At 47.7% G+C, this 16715-nt stretch overlaps 5 protein-coding genes across 5 annotated transcripts; all 5 read left to right on the top strand.

The window, feature by feature from the left end:
• Positions 1 to 447: 447 nt before the first annotated feature.
• TEOVI_000459100 (UDP-N-acetylglucosamine pyrophosphorylase, putative) lies at positions 448 to 2085 on the top strand (the record flags this gene model as incomplete). Its single annotated transcript, XM_067227346.1, has 1 exon — positions 448 to 2085. The coding sequence occupies one exon, from the start codon at positions 448 to 450 to the stop codon at positions 2083 to 2085; it is 1638 nt and encodes a 545-aa protein (XP_067083447.1).
• Positions 2086 to 2759: 674 nt separating this feature from the next.
• On the top strand, positions 2760 to 6638 carry TEOVI_000459200 (NUC173 domain containing protein, putative; the record flags this gene model as incomplete). Its single annotated transcript, XM_067227347.1, has 1 exon — positions 2760 to 6638. The coding sequence occupies one exon, from the start codon at positions 2760 to 2762 to the stop codon at positions 6636 to 6638; it is 3879 nt and encodes a 1292-aa protein (XP_067083448.1).
• Positions 6639 to 7277: 639 nt separating this feature from the next.
• Positions 7278 to 8789, top strand: TEOVI_000459300 (carboxypeptidase, putative; the record flags this gene model as incomplete). Its single annotated transcript, XM_067227348.1, has 1 exon — positions 7278 to 8789. The coding sequence occupies one exon, from the start codon at positions 7278 to 7280 to the stop codon at positions 8787 to 8789; it is 1512 nt and encodes a 503-aa protein (XP_067083449.1).
• A 1490-nt stretch (positions 8790 to 10279) lies between these two features.
• TEOVI_000459400 (Unc104-like kinesin, putative) lies at positions 10280 to 14998 on the top strand (the record flags this gene model as incomplete). The annotated part of the gene is made up of 1 exon (XM_067227349.1): positions 10280 to 14998. One exon carries the CDS (start codon positions 10280 to 10282, stop codon positions 14996 to 14998), a length of 4719 nt encoding a protein of 1572 aa, XP_067083450.1.
• A 610-nt stretch (positions 14999 to 15608) lies between these two features.
• TEOVI_000459500 (uncharacterized protein) lies at positions 15609 to 16172 on the top strand (the record flags this gene model as incomplete). Its single annotated transcript, XM_067227350.1, has 1 exon — positions 15609 to 16172. The coding sequence occupies one exon, from the start codon at positions 15609 to 15611 to the stop codon at positions 16170 to 16172; it is 564 nt and encodes a 187-aa protein (XP_067083451.1).
• Positions 16173 to 16715: the final 543 nt, after the last annotated feature.

Here is a 16715-nt window from a genome sequence, read left to right on the forward strand (position 1 = left end):
TCAGTTTGTTTTTTTGGTGAAAATATAGATGCGTGCACAACAAAAAATATATATACTAATTTGTGTACGCCTGCGCTCTCCCTTACAAAACTATAATGTCTTCGCGACGTCATTCTGTTTCCTTTCTCTTTGGTTTTGTAGAAATCAGTGTTGTTTTTCAAAGTTTTCCCGCTTTCATACGAATACTTCATTTACTGGAAAGGTGGACTGTTGTTTGCAGACTTGAGGATTGTCCTGCAAACTTGCCCAGCCACCGTAACAGGGTACCGTACAAAGGTTTGGACAAAGGAAAGGAAAAAGTTTGTATTGCAACCCCGAGAAAGTTTCAGGAGGCGCAAGGGGGAGATTAAAAGTGTTTGTGCGAAGACGATACTGTTCATCTTTTTTTTTTTTGACATCCCTTTTCCTCGTTATCGTCAATCATTTTGGCTCCGTGTGTTATAGATAATGAGTGACAGGGACGTGTGCATTCAGCGCCTCACTGGAGCAAACCAGGATCACATTCTCACGGCACTGGAGCACGGAAGTGAAGCGGAAAGGGCGTCATTAACGGCGCAAATCACCAATGAACTAGCGGGCGTGGATTTCAGGCACTTTAACAACGTCCTGCGCGAGAGCTTAGAAATTTCGAAGAACTGCTCGACGGCTTCATTGGCTGAACCACCCGCAAAGGATTCCTTCTTCGATATTTCCTCCGTAGACCGCCGTCGTGGGCAAGCCAAACGTATAAAGAATTTGGAGGCAGTTGGGTATAAGGCTATTCAGAAGGGCCAAATAGCGTTCCTCATCCTTGCAGGAGGTAGTGGTACCCGACTCGGGTTCGATAAACCGAAAGGATTCTTCACATGTGATGGCCTCCAACAGCGTAAGTCACTCTTCATGATGCACTGCGAGAAGATACGTAGGCGCCAGGAGATTGCTGAATCCATATCTGGGTCGGGGAGGAAAGCGCGGGTGCAGCTTCTTGTGATGACATCAGGACAAAATGACGCCGAAACGCAGCGGTTCTTCGAGGAGAATTCCTACTTTGGACTTGAGAGGGAGCAGGTGCATTTCTTTGCCCAATCATCTGTGCCGTGCTATGACGAGAATACGGGAAGAATTATCATGGAGAATCGCGGTCGTATTTGCGCCGCCCCGGGTGGAAATGGCGCTGTTTTTGCTGCACTCGCCGCACCCCGAGCCACAAAAGACAAGGACGGGACTCTGCAAGTGAAAGAGTCATTGTTGCAACACTTGCGTAAGCTTGGGATAGCATATGTGCAGATTGGAAACATCGACAACCTTCTAGCAAACGTTGCTGATCCAGTGTTCATTGGTTATGCCATTGAAGAAGAGGCGCACGTTGTCGTCAAGACGTGCCCAAAACGGGGCCCAGATGAGCGCGTTGGCGTTTTTGTTCGCGCAAGCGGTAAATGGGGTGTGGTGGAGTATACTGAAATTGGTGATCGGGCGAAGGAAATCGATGATGCTACTGGTGAGTTGAAGTTTAACTGCGCCAATATATCTTCAAACCTCTGCAGTCTTCACTTTATGTCACTGGCAGCCGAACGCATGAAGTCATTCACGCAGTATCACGCTGCGCGTAAAAAGATACCGACGATCAAAGGCCCAGTCATGGGTATCAAACTGGAGGCATTCCTCTTTGACCTTTTCCGCTTCGTTGATGAATGCGACCATCCACCAAAGGATAGTGGGGCTTTTCGTATCATGCAAGTGGATCGCGATGATGAGTTTGGCCCCGTTAAGAATGCTGATGGAGCGGCATCAGACACACCGGCAGATGCAGTGCGACTTTTGCTCTCCCAACACACGCGGTGGTTAATCACGGCTCTCGAGACTGCTGCGATGTCAGATGAGCAAGAGAGCATTAGGGGAGGTGTCGATGTAACCGAGGCAAAGGAAGCTGTCGCAGTGATGCGAAGCTGTTCCATCAAAGCAGAGATATCACCACTCGTTTCTGTTGGTGGGGAGGGGCTCCGCCAGCATCTCCCACGCGTCATCCATCAGCTGCTTCGTAACCCTCCGCCAGTCATATTCATTCGCAGGGACGATGAGGTGGTCTCCGAATCATCGAACATGTAAGTGGACGTTGCAGCGCCCGGTTTATCGGAAGCTCATGAAGAAAGGAACTCGAATCCGCGCAAATGGCAATTGCCTCACAACATGAACTCCAGTGACACGATGTCAGGGTGCGCAAACAAAGGGGAAGGTATACATTTGAGGCCAAAACTTTAAGTGTGCTGATGCATATTGAGAGAGGGGGGGTGACACACTTGTATTTGGAACGGAAGATGGTTCCTTAAATGAAGTACCCCCGCAAGTCCAAAGGGTCTGATTTTTTTTTATCTTTTAATTTGTCCATTCCGCTCCCAGTGTTTTTGGGGCGTAGCAAATGGGTTGAGATGATGTGTGTTGTCATTTTTTTTTCTCCGCTAGTTGTCTCTGGAATGGTCGACCCCAACCACTTTTCGCGCACCTTCTTTAGTTTTTTGTACTGTTGGAAGTATATGGATCTTTCTTCGGCACTGCATTCTCTCGGTGGTCTCTTAATGCCCTACCTGGATGGTGAACTGTGGTGGAGGAAAGGGTTAACATCACTGAATACCGCAATAAAACAAATGATTCTTGTTTGATTCTCTTTTGTTGTTGTTACTATTGCCATTATTATTTTGCGACCATTATGTTTTATCGGCAGTAAGACGGAATAGCAGGTGGAAAGGTACACTCCATAAGAAGGAAAGTAATACAACAGGGTGATGAAACCTCCTAGTGCGGCTGCGCAAAGAGGCAAAGGCGCCTTCGCTAGCAAGAGCACCAGGACGCCCCTCAAGCAACTCCGTAGAGGTACCAATTTGAGTCGTCAGAAGCTCTTGCGTCTGCAGCGGGAGGCCCTCATGGTAAAACGACAGAAGACTGAGGTACAGAAATCCGCGCAGAAGAGGGAGGTAACAAAACGGGTATTGGCTGCCCAAAACAAGAAAATTCACAAAACCTTTGATCAAGGCATTCTTCAGAGTGTTCAGGGCGGTCTGGTGGAGTCAATTGAGAGCCTTGGTGAACCTGTTACTCCGCTCTCACTCTTTATGGCAGCGTCTACGGCCCTTTCCCTTTCGCCAGAGAAACATCACGTGCCGTACATCCTTGCCATCCTGTCGGCTTGCGCTCCGCGACTAAGCCAAGGGATGCTGCTGCATCAGTTGGAACCATCTATTGCAACTGTTGAACGAGTCATTGCGGAAAACATAGCGAGCAATTACCTCGCGGTGGCGAAGGCAATGAAGTTTTCCCAACAGCTAGTCCTCTCTGTAGAATCGCCTTCCATGAAGGTGCTCAATGTTTTTTCTCGCTTGGAGCCTAGCAAAATGCAAGTTGACATCATGAAAATGTACTTGGTGGCCTTCCGTAAACTTCTCGAAAGATCGGCAGCACATTCCCCAACCGATGAATCCATTGGAGGCACCAGGAACAACGTCTCAGAAGGTGGTGTCTACATACTGAGTGATAATCAAAATTTTTTCGTACAGGGGGTTCGGCATTTTGCGGCTCTTTGTGTCAGCAACTTCACTGACGCCCCCTTAAGTGTCGTTTCTTCCACCACTGCAGAGTTTACCGTGTTAATCCGGCGGACTATTTCTCCCTACATCGTCGAATCGGCTGAGGGACGGGAAATGATTGACGAAATTGTTTCAAATCGGCTGTTGGAATTGTTGAAACCGCATTGTCAGGTGTACTGGAGCTATGCCTTGGAAATTCTTGAGGCACTATTCAACCGAATCAATTATCTTAAGCGCACAGCTGCTGGCGATGCCATGCTACTGACGAGACGCTTCCCCTCCTTTCACTTCCTCTTGCGCGTACTGAACAAAATGCGGAGAATGGATGATGGTAAGTTAAATGGGGCAATCGAACGTGCCATGGTCGCTTTAGGCAGAGGTATGACGGTCCGGGAATTTGTGGATATCATTCCATTTGATCCCCGCCAAGTCTACGAGGCGGAGTTGAGGGGCACTGCCATCGGTGGCGCGTACCCGTCTCCCGACGACGATCCGTGGATAAATAGTTATGTGATGGGCGTGCTTAGGCGCACGGCGTCGCATGACTCACTGCCCTTTTTTGTTGAGTACTTCTTCCCACTCATTCAGTTTACTAGTGGCGTGGCCCTAGAGTATGGGCGCCAGCAGCAGGTAGAGCTAGCAGCGAAATGGACAGCGCTGCTGCAGCAATATTGGCGTTTGGCTATTGGGTTCTGTCAGTATCCCCGTATAGTGGATAAAGACTCTTTCCGTGACGTCGCAAAGCAACTTGTTGGCCTCCTTCCTCACCCCCTCTTCGCTGACGCAGGTGCTACTGCTCTGCATATGCTCTGCAGTGGTTATTACGATTTGGCATCGACAGAACCAGTGGATGATGATGATGATATCAATGATGGCGTGGGAGAGGCAGAGGAACAAGAGAAGGGGTGGCTGGCAGATGAACAGCAAGAGGAGGATTCCTCGAACCGAGTTCGCGCGAAGGTCGGACTGGGACACAAGAACAGCCTGGATGAGGATGATCTCTTTCTTTCTTTAAATGACCCCACGTGGAACCGCCATGTTTACCATGGCATTTCCCAAACCACAGCGAAGGACGTCTGTGGTAATGTGTTTTCGCGTTTCAGTGCGAACATAATGCCCAAGTTGTGCAACACTTTCGAAACTCACAACTCCACGTCCATCCTTCGCGCCATTCATAGCTTTTCTCGGGTATGCTCGCGGGAGGTCATGCAGGTTATTTTGAAGGGTATTCTGGACGTCGGGGCTAATATCGCACATAAACAACAGTTACTGCAAGAAAAGGCAGAGGAAAGGGGTGACAAAGTAGTGAAGAAGGCGGGATATGCGCCTTTGACTGGAAAGCGCCGCATGATACTCGACATTGCTTGTGCCGTTGTCGAACAACTCGAGAAGGAACATTTGGTGAAACTGTTCGACGACATCATCGAACCGGTACTAATGGACCCAGCACCCGAGTCACGTCTGCTACAGAAAAAAGCATACAAACTTCTCTATTCGATGTTTGAGTTCCGTAGCAAGGACATTTTCCCGCTGTTCACGCGCATTTCAGGGATTCTCTCTGTAGGACGCCAGAACGTTACTATATCTGGCATTAAAATGCGTCTGCGGTGCATTGTGTGGGCCCTTGATGCCTGTAAGATGTTTTACCCGGATCACGTCACAACAATGATACGTGCGATTGTGGGAGAAACCATCACACTTTCCCGCGAACGCTCTAGTGAGGTTCGCACACTCTCCATGGATTTGTTGGAAAAAATGCACCGTTACTTAATTGGCGCTGGAAATCCTGTCAACACCCTGCTGCACCTTGTGCTCGCTGGATTCTCTGGGAAAACCACATGGATGATTTCTAGCACGCTTGTGGCTATGGCAAAGATTGTATCTGTCGCTCATGAAGAGCTTCCTGAGAAAGATCTTGATGCGGCAGTGGCTTTAGGAATTCGCATGATGGAATCTACGGCTCTTGACGTGCGCTCAGCCGCCGCGATGTTTGTACGTATGCTGCTCAAAATGATGAAGCGGAGCAGACGTGTAGGGGCTGCGGTAGAGAAGTCTATTTCGAAGTTGATGTTAGCAATCGCCCTCACAACCTCGCAACCGCGTGTGTCAAGCAACACCCGTCTTCAGATGCGCGTGATACTGGAAAAGTGCATCAAGCGGTTCGGCTACGAACGACTTGAGCCCACCTTTCCCATTGGCTCTAAGAACTTCCTCCGTTACACGCAAAAGATGATGAAGCGCGAGCAGAAGAAGGAAGAGAGAGAGCTCCGCAAACGCACTGAAGAGCGGAAGAATGAGTTTGACAGGCTCTTCCTTGGTGCCGGCATGAAGGCTGGAACGGAGGATGATGCAGAGCGTGACCTTCTGCAGGCTGGCGGACTCACAAGTTTTGTTTCAGCTTATGCTTCGCCTTCCTTCAATGCAGGTTCGGCTGGCAGAGGCTACAATGGGGATGAAGATGATGACGAACTGGACAACATGCACATCGAATTCCAAGAAGGCAAGCTTCATATCATGACAGCGGAAGAGAAGCGAAAGCAGGATGATCGTCGACGACGCGAAGAGATGGCCAAAAAACTCCTCCGCTCCCGCAACGGCCTTGTTCACGCGGATGCGCTTAATGAGGGTGCGGTTGCGCAGCGCGGGAAGCGAACTCGTAATGACGTTGAAGACTTTGAAAATGATGAACTATTGTTGCGCTATGGAGACAAGATCAATAATGAAGGGGCTGCAGCGGCTGCTCGTCGGGTTGTGGGACCAGGTGTCAATCAAGTGGAGCGACTTCGTGAGCAGAAACAGGAGAAGCGGGAGCTCAAGCGCGCGCGCGTCGAAGCAGATATCATCCGTGGTGATGAGTTTAAAGGAACTGGTGAGGGCGACGTGCGTCGTGGTGGTTTAGCCCCTTACGCGTATGTGCCACTCAATAGGCAGTACATGAATCGGCGCCACCAGCGGGAGGCAATACAACGGTTGGAAGTTGTAGCACAAAGAAGTAACTTAAAGGGAAACAAGGCTAAACTTTCTAAACTCGCTAAGCAACGGAGGGCAGAGAAAAAACAAAAAGTGAATCTAAGCCAATAAATGGAGGGCATAGGGAAATGGCTGAAGGAGGAGAGCAGGAAATCCCGTGAATGTAGCGTTTTTTTTTTTTAACTAGGTAAATGTAATCGTTTAAACTCGTTGAGGTTTAGTGTTACCCATGCTGTACCTTTTGACTTTGTGTAAGCTTTCGAGCCGTGTTTTGTGTCAGTATTAATGTCCGATAACCACAGAACTAACAAGAGAGATTCAGCTTCAACTGACGTTCCTTCCTCACCTGTCGTACATACGTGTACACGTATGTATCAGAGTGAGGTGAAGGAGAGTTGTGGGGTATCACGCAGTTAACTTAGTTGTTTTTTTTTTCGCATAATCTCGTGAGTGTGATTCATACAAATAAAACTCATTTATTGTGTCTTTAAATGCATGTTTCCTCTCTATTATTATTTTTTTTTCGGGGGGGTTCTCTATAGTTCAAGCATTAGTTTTTGTTGTACTGCCATACGTTTTCATAGTGGCAATAATCAAATTAGCAACCGTGGTGAAGACTGAGAGCGAAAGAAGAAATACCTTACAAAGAAAACGAAGAACGAACTTTCCCCCTTTTCTGAGGGAATCGTATTTGACCGGTAACCAACACAAGTAAAATAAAGAATACAAAAGATACGGTCGCTTGAGAACATGAAGGCATACAAAGAGCTCGAGCGCGTCTTCACTAAACTATACCGCTATGAGCACTTCATGAACCTTGCTGGTTGGGATATGCAAGCCATCATGCCCCCCAATGCAATGGAAGCACGTGGTGCAGCAATTGCGGAATTGGAAGTGCTCATGCACGGAGAGATTACCAACCCCAAAGTGAAGACATTCATTGAGGAAGCGGAGGGCTCTGTGGGGGAACTTAATGAACTTCAACGGGCCAATTTGCGAGAAATCCGCCGAAGTTGGGAGAAGGTCAATCGCCTTCCTGAGGCATTTGTGGAACGTAAGGCCCTCCTAACGTCCAACTCACAACAACTGTGGAAGAAGTGCCGGGAGGAAAATGATTTCGCTGGGTTTCTTCCCACGTTTAAAGAACTCGTCGAGCTGTATCGTGAGGAGGGAAAGCTTCTTGCAGGAACCACCGGCGTGCACCCGTACGAGGCCCTTGTTGACGTCTATGAACCTGGCATGACGCTTAAGCAACTGGACATAATATTCGAAAATGTGAAGTCATGGCTACCCAACCTCTTGAAAGAAGTTTTGGAGAAGCAGAAATCACTTAACGCATCTATTGTGCAACCCAAGGGACCATTCCCTATTGCCAAGCAAGAAACTCTCGGACGTGCGTGCATGAAGTTGTGGAAGTTTAACTTTGATGGCGGCCGACTGGACGTAAGCGCTCACCCATTTTGTGGTAACGTCAAGGAGGATGTGCGCATTACGACCAGCTACAATGAAAACGATTTCGCCAAAAGCCTCTTTGGTGTCATCCACGAAACTGGGCACGCAAAGTACGAACAAAATTTGGGTCCTGTCGAGTTCACCACCCAACCTGTGTGTAGGGCCCGTTCTCTAGGGGTACACGAAAGCCAATCGCTCTTTGCGGAAATGCAAATTGGACTCTCGGGTGCCTTTATGAACGCGCTTTCCCCCATGCTCGTGGAGCACTTTGGCGAGCAACCCGCCTTCACTCCAACAAACATGAAGAGAGTGTTGCAGCAGGTGCAACCAAGCCTTATTCGCATTGAGGCCGATGAGCTCTGCTACCCCCTGCACGTCATCTTGCGTTGTGAGATCGAGCGTGACTTAATCGACCGTAAAATCGAAGCAGAGGATGTTCCTCGTGCATGGAATGAGAAGATGAAGGCCTATTTTGGTCTTGAAACCCTCGGTAATGACAAGGAGGGTTGCTTGCAGGATATTCACTGGTTTGGTGGGGCATTTGGTTACTTCCCCACTTACCTCCTGGGTGCCATGCTTGCGGCGCAGCTGATGCATACCGTACGGCGGGAGCTCGGGGAAAACGTTGTGGAAGACTGCCTCATGAAAGCAGACCTCGACGTAATCTTTGCGAAGCAGAAGGAGAAGATCTGGCGTCATGGAAGTTCTCTCTTAACAGAAGAACTCATCAAGCAAGCCACCGGCGAACCGCTCAATCCGCAATACCACCGGGAGCACTTGGAGCGTCGCTACCGTGACGATGCCAACTGAAAAAAAAAACCGGTCGTTACCCCTTTCCATTCTGTATGAATGGTTGGTCATCTTGATCTATCTTTTTTTTTACGTTTTTTTTTCCAGCGTTCCTTGTTGTTCTTTTTTCTTTTTTCTCTTTCCTACGCTGTCATTTATATTACGGAGTTCTGTTATCGCCACATTTTCCCCTTTTGTGTTTTTTTCCTATATTATTTTATAGGGAAAGGGAAACATATATATATTTATTTATTTTAAAGGTTATAATTGACCAAACTTCTTTGGCCTCTCATAACAACTGAACGACTGCGCCGCCGTATTTATCATTTGCGCGGCTGGAAAAAATGCGGATCTCTGGTGCAAAGTAGGGAATGTTTTAGGAGCGAATTTACATTTAAAAAAATAATAAAGGAAGAGAAGTACAAACCAAACCCTGCCTTTGCCATGGGTTTTCTTTACAATGTCCTCCCTTTCTCCTTTCTCTTTTTTTATTATATGCATATGCATACATATGTTATGTTGCTACTTCTTTTGCTATGTTTTTTTTAATCTTCTATTTAAATATTAATGTGGTTACTTTAATGAATAATATACCTCTATCTGATGTTCGCGATGCACGGAGTTGTGTGTTTTACTCCTCTTCAGAACTATAAATGTTATTGAATGTACCGAATTTTTCTCATCCTTTGCTTTCTGATGCTTTCCTTTCCTTTTATCCTTACCCTTCCTCCACTTTCCACGCACATATAACGTCAACAATGCTCGTATTCGTATGTTTCACTCATACATTCGCATACGCAGAGCATTAGCAGAAGTAGCTTATTACTAACGCGTCTGCTGGAAAGGAGGGACCACATTTTTGTTGAAGAATTGGCCGACGTGGAATTGAGAGTTGCTTTTCTTTTTTTTTTTCAAAAAAAAACAAAGAGCATTCATCACGTCAGTAGCGCCAACAAAGAAAAAGCAAGGAAGAAAAAAATAATCAAGGCTTTCTGGAGAGTAGTCCAAACGAGGTGTGAACAAGAAAGGTAGACGAAAAACCTGAGTAAAGAGAGGAAACACATACAGGCAAAAGGGGAGAAAAGTTCTCTCACCAAAAAGGAACGGCAACAACGACGGAAAGGACGAGGAAAGTTGCTATTGTTAGGTGGAAGGTGCGGATATTTCCCGTGCTGAAGTGTTACAGCCTTCATCGGACCCAACTATCACAGGCTGGACTTGCACGTTCTCTCTCTCTCTCTCTAAGTACGCACCTCACGGTGAATTACTTTGTGATTTCAGTTCGTGTACCGCCAAGTACCTTAAAGGAGGGTTACTAATAGAACATAAGCGAGGGATAACGAAAAAGAACAAGAAGTTGAGTGGCCGAAGGTTACAGAAATTACCATCAAAAGGGTGCAGATATAGATTTTGGGGGTTGTTCTATCTTTATTGAAGAAACCCCTCGTCCTTCTTTCCTTACCACACCCTCCTTCGTTTTGATTCGTTGCGACGCATATATTCGTATTGGGATGTCGAAGCCACGCGATGCGGAGGAGGGGCATGTGACCGTTTGCGTGCGTGCCCGACCTCTCAACGAGCGGGAGAAGCGTCTCAACTCACCCATTTGCCTACAGTTCCAAAATGGAAAAACGGTTAGTATTTACAAGTCAAGTGTCCCCAACGGTGCGGCGGCTGACGCAGGGTGTGATGCGGCGGGGGGAAAGTGCTTCAGCTTCGACCGAGCTTTTGACAGCAACGACAGCCAAACAACTGTGTACGAGTATCTTGGTATCCCCGTTCTCCAGGCAACCATTAAAGGTTTCAATGCATGTGTTTTCGCATATGGCCAGTCTGGAAGCGGGAAGAGCTACTCCATGATGGGTCCTTCGGGTGGCCGTGATGTAGTGGTTGACCCCGGTATTATTCCCCGACTTTCCAGGGGTCTTTTTGAGATGGTTGCGAAGGAAGTGGCGGAGAACGAGCGGGAACGAGAGGCGGCGCGCTCATCAGGCGTTGAGGAAAATGCACTTCCACCGCAGTTGAACATTACAGTTCTCGTGAGCTACATGGAAATATACCAGGAGCGTGTCAACTGCCTTCTTAATCCAAAGTGTGAGAACCTCAAAGTCCGCGAGCACAAGGTGTTGGGTGTATATGTTGAAGGTATTTCGGAGGTGCAAGTGGATTCTGAGGAGAGTATGATGCAAGTGATGCACGGAGGAAATCAAAGTCGTCACATTGCAGCAACAAATATGAATGACCGTTCAAGTAGATCTCACGCCATATTCTCAATCACAGTAATCCAGAAGCGTATGGGGAAGGTAAAAGATGGTACGGTGTCATGCACAGAGCTCCGTGCAAAAGTTAACCTGGTGGACCTTGCAGGAAGTGAGAGGGCAAAGTCTACGGGTGCAGAAGGTGGCACATTGCGTGAGGGAGCAAATATAAACAAATCTCTGACGGTTTTAGGTCAGGTGATTAGTGCCTTAGCAGACATCGGAAAAAGCAAGCCGGATGCTGGTGGACGAAGACACGTCCCGTATCGTGACTCCACCTTAACATTTATCCTTAAGGAGTCTCTCGGCGGGAACAGTAAAACGTTCATGTTGTCTACGCTCAGCCCGGCAGCGGCAAACTACGACGAAACGATGAGCACGCTGCGCTATGCGGATCGTGCTAAGTCTATCGTCACCCGTGCAGTTGTAAACGCCGCAGCAGGGGATAAGAGAATACGTGAGTTGGAAGAAGAGGTACAGCAACTGCGAGAGAAGATGAAGCACTACGAGGAACTTGCTCTTCGGGGAGGAGTAATGCCAGATTTAGCAAATCCTGGTGGGTTACCCAATTCCACTGGGGGCGGCCACGGCCCCGCCAGTAACATGGAGGATCTAGAGAGTAGCATCCCCTCCATGACACCACGAAGGCCACATGACGCTGCTGTTTTGTTATCAAAATTGGAGCAGGCGGAAGAACTTATAAAGCAACTCACCAAAGCGGAAGGGAAACAGCAAGAGGCACCAAGGCCAACGCACCCAACAATTAAGTTAGACCGTAATGAGCCCTTTATTCTAAATATGGAAGGTGTAGGGGATTGGGTGGTTGAGCACCTTGTGGCTGGAACCACATACCTTGGAACAGAAGAGCCAACACCAGGGAGCGAGTGGCGGAGCATCACAGTGAGTGGAGAGGGAACCAGCGGAGTCGCTCCACGGCACTGTTGCTTCGTTCGCCAGGGAAATGGTTGTGTGTTACTTCGACCTCTGGAGGGCAACCTCACGTACATTAATGACGAACAGGAACCAATATCGAGGGACGTCCCGTTAATGAGTGGTACCGTGGTGTGCATTGGAGATGAATTTCTGCAGTTCAAGTTCACAGACCCCACAGCGCCGTCGATGACTGCGCGGCGTCGTCCTATGCGCTCGGCGGAGGGTACAATACTCTCACCTCGTTTTAAAAACATCTCCGAAAGCTCCGTACCTAGCTTGAGAATCCCTGCACCAACACAAAGTGTGGGTGTTGGTATCACTACCGTTGCCGCCACTAACAGTCCGAGAGGAGGCATCGCGTCTAGTGCCGCTAATACTGGTAATGGTGGTAGTGCAGCACCTGTTGTTCCCCCCATTACTGCGGGTAGTGGTGTTTCCCCTTTTGTTCCAGCATTGCAGCTGAAAGATGTTCTGCAACACCAGGCCCAAACAAACACCTATCGCCCGCCAACTCACAAAGACCCAGTGGCGGCCGACGTCCGACCCACGTCAGTTCGTTTACCAAGGACTGCAAAGGGAGTAGGGAGAAGTCGTATTGGTGCTGGCGAAGGTATGGAGCGAATTCGTGCAGTGAAGACGGCAAGGAGGTTAAAACTCAGAGACGACGAATACAATGTTATTTATCGTCACACCTTCCTTGTGCTCGGTTGCGGCAGCTGCGGGAAAACTTCTTTCCGCGAAAACTTGCACAAACAGGACAAATGGTACTCGATCTTCACTAGTGATCAAAAGAACTTGCGACCCTCCTTTGGAGTAGAGTCAACAACGATTTCAAGCACAGGGGAGTATCCGTCTGTGGAGATGAATGTGATGGAATTAGGGGGGACTGGTTGCTTTTCTCTTCTCCAGGGGCTTCTGCCAACGCGCCGTGCAACTTATGTGTTATGCTTTTCACTTCTTCAGAGCGTCCCGTTCGAAGGCCTTCTGCCCTTTTTGGAGTTTATTCTTTCACACACCACCACCCGAGACACTTCTGTGGTGTTGGTTGGAACTTACCTCGACCGCTCCCCGCTTAAGAGCAGTAAGTTAGCTCAACATTTCTCCGAACTTGAGATGCAAGTGAACAATTACTTTCGTACGCTGCAAGTTGTTGGAGACATGCGGCCCTCCATCGCTGGGTGCTTCGCTGTGGATAATGTTAACCGCACTGTTTTTGCACCAATGTTTGAGCGGTTGAGGAAATTCCCTGATTTGCTTTCCTGGTTTGGGGATCAAGCTATTCGGCGCTGCCGCAATGATGCTGACTTTCCAAATGCTCAGGTTCCAAAGTTGCTGCTATCCCTTGGGAAGCGAACGAAAGAAATAAACCGTGAAGGGAAGTGGTGTGTAGCCTTTGGAGAGTTTAAATCAGTTGCCAATGCATTGGATAACCGCTACAGTGACAATTTGGACGACCTCCATCGACATATTCAACTTTTAATGAGTTGGGGTGTGTTGCATCACCACTACAGGCACCGTGCCATGAGGAAGTATGTAATTGTGGACACACCGTGGGTTTTTCGCGTCGTGGCTACCTTGTCATGCTGCTCTACTGTGACACCCAAACTCCCTGGAAATGACTCGTCTCTCCGCTCCGTGCCACTCGTCCTGTGCCGAGAGGTTATGCAAAGCATGAGAAAATCCCTTCCATTCGATGTGGATGCTGTTCTAATTGAAGATGTATGTGGAGCCTTGCTTCAGGGTGTTTTGACAATGAGGACAGCGTTAGCTCTATTCGATGGAGTACTAAAGGAAAAGGGATATGGTTTCGCACAACTAGGTGGGTTGCTGGAGTTGTTGCGCAGTTATGACTTTATCATTATGGGTAGTCGACTTCAGTACTCTTTTTTCAACGATGAAAACACAAGCGTACAGTCGTCGCCGACGAATGCTGGGAAAGACATGAGGGAAGTTGGATCCGGGCTTGGACGGAAAAAATCTGCGGGTCCCTCAGGTGGTCCCGAGTCAGAGCATTTTGTGCTCATACCCTCGTGCTTCATGAATCCCACTCCCTCTTCGTTCTGCATGCACGTGCCATCGTTTTTACATGGTCCTTTTTACCGCTTTACATTGAACATGGTGCCGCACAACTTTTTCTCGCGCATTGTGAGTCGTGTGGCGCACTGTGCCAAGAAAGTTTACCTCGGGCCCGCCACGGCCCGCTGCGTCAAGTTGGAAGATCTGGTGTGGAACCCGAATTCACAAGACGACGGCAAGGGTGGAAACCGCGTAGGCAGTAATGTCAATGGTAGCAGTAACAATACAAAGGGCACTGAACCGTCTGTGGTCGCGACCAACAGTGTATATGTCGTAGGCAGCAGTCAGTTCTGGGAAAACACCATGTGGGTGATAAGCTCACCCGGGAGCCGTGCACTGCTGCGCATGGTGCAACGCTCTCTCTTTGTTACATTTCACGACATGGAGAACAGTGACGAGTTCTACGATGGACTTCGTCATGTCATACGGAACATATTGTATGAAAGCCCCGGTGTAACGTGCCAGGAGAGTATCCTCTGCTTGCGGCGGGCGCTGGAGGATGGAGAGAAGGCCGAAGAAGTGCACGGTGATTTGACTTACTGGAGACATGTGGACGAGAATGTCAACTCCTTAGAGAAAATAAAGCAGCGTGAAGCCACAGCACTCATGACACCACGCGGCACCACACCGAGGCTATCCATGAAAGGCAGAGCCGGTGGCACTATGGAGATCGAAAGAAGTCGTCAAGGTGGCTCGAGAGCAGGTGTGAAAAATGGTAGTGGTAATAGCGACGAGGAGGACGAACTGAATGATGTTGTTATTCCCTTCGTGCGAAACCATACGGAGCCGATTGACGTTGAGGCAGCCCTCCGACGTGTGTGCTCAGATTCGTTGTTGACTGATAACGCTTTGAATGAGTTGAAGACGGCACTGCAGGCAATGAAAGAGGCTCGAAGCTGCGGGGACCATTCGGGTGAGTGCTGTGCCTTGGACCGCCTTGTTGACGTGCTTGCACAGACGTAGTTTGTATAGTGATGATGCAATTCAACATGCGAGCTTGCTTGTACGTACATATATAAATATATAAGGGCATACACGTGTTTGTGTATGAATGAAGTTGAGGGAGAGGGGAACAGTAAGTGGGAAGCTGGTTCACATCCGCTTTGTAGTCATAAATGTTAGTAGGATGTTACTCGTTGTAAACGCGGCGTCTCTCCCCACCTCGCATAATGTGGTTTAGTTGCACGTTGAGCTTCCTGTGTTTTTATCCTCCATTTTCGAAGTGTTCACCACACAGATGGAAGTGTCCGCCTTGATTCCTACTCCCTTGCCGCATTGCTCGTGCTTTGTTTGCAGTAGACACTTTGTTTCTCTTTTCTTTTCTCTCTAAGGTCCTATTTGTGTGCAAACCACGGAGGGAGCCTCTCTAACTTGTTGCTGGATGAAGCATGCGCGTACAAGAGCACTTAGGTTGTGTTCTTTTACGTGTAAAGCTTCTACCATAAACCGTTTTGCAGCAACGGTAGGAGGGAGAGGGGGGGGGAGGAAGAGAACGCACGTTAATGGAATTTGACGAAAGGGAGTCGCACTGAATTGATTAAAATTATGTGTGTAAATATATATATATATACTTATGTGTGGGGCTCATTCGTGCAAAGTCCGCGTTGGGAATATGTGTGACTGTGAAGTTGTGGGATATGAAGTTCCCGGAAAGAAAAGAATTTTACTGCACCTTCTTCCATTGTTCTCTCTTTTCCCTTTCTCTTCCTCCATTGCACCCCTCTGCAAGCGGTCGCTACTTTTGTTTCCTTTTGTTTTTTGTTTGAATTGCAACTATTTGCTGATGGTGGATAGCACTGCGGAGCAGACGAAACGCACATGTGTTTTCTATACACTCGTACCTGCACTTTTTCTTAATTTTTCTACTAGGTCTCTTCTTCGGTTGCTCATTCTCCCTTTTTTTTCATTTTTTAATGTTGCCGGCCGGCGGACTTTGCTGACGAGGTTATGCTGTTGTTTCCACTTACCGTTTCACGCTTCTCCCTTACCTCTCCCGAAAGTGATGGGTGCAGAGGGGAAAATGATGCTGACGAATGAAGTACGTAAACCGAGAAGAAGGAAGGAAAAGAAAGAAGATGAAATAATGGTTATAGCCATATTAACAACAGCAGTAAACGAGCTCGCAACGTTTTCATAAATCTAAATATATATATATGTGTGTGTGTGTGTATATTGCTTGTCGGCACCGCCAATTGTGTATTTTTCAGTAGTTCCTTCCCTTTTATTTGATTTTCTCCTTCGATAATGATTGTTATAATTGTTATGGTCGTTGCTTCTGGTGCTAATACATCGGGACTTCAAAATTCGCGTGAGGTGTGCTTCTCGTGTATGATGGTATGTGGTTTGCTATGTTCTCTAACGCGCAAGATTTTACTGACCTGCTGTGAAAGGATGCTTTACATGATTTGTACTTGTTTTTTTTCTCTCCTTTTACTTGTTTGATATATCCTTTCAACGACTCTGGTACAAACCACAAATTATGGGAAAGAGAAAAAAAACCCATGTAAAAGTATATATACACATATATGCATTTATATTTACATTAATATGTGTTATTGTATATTTATATATGGGTTAACACGTTTGCGTGCTGATACTAGTGAATGTTTTCTTTGTCTCGTTGGGGGAATTTGATAGCAGCGTCAACTCGTTTGTTTGTTTGTGTGCTTTATGTGCTTTG

This window comes from Trypanosoma equiperdum, assembly GCF_001457755.1.
Source record: "Trypanosoma equiperdum strain OVI genome assembly, contig: ctg_935, whole genome shotgun sequence".
Taxonomy (NCBI): Eukaryota; Euglenozoa; class Kinetoplastea; order Trypanosomatida; family Trypanosomatidae; genus Trypanosoma; species Trypanosoma equiperdum.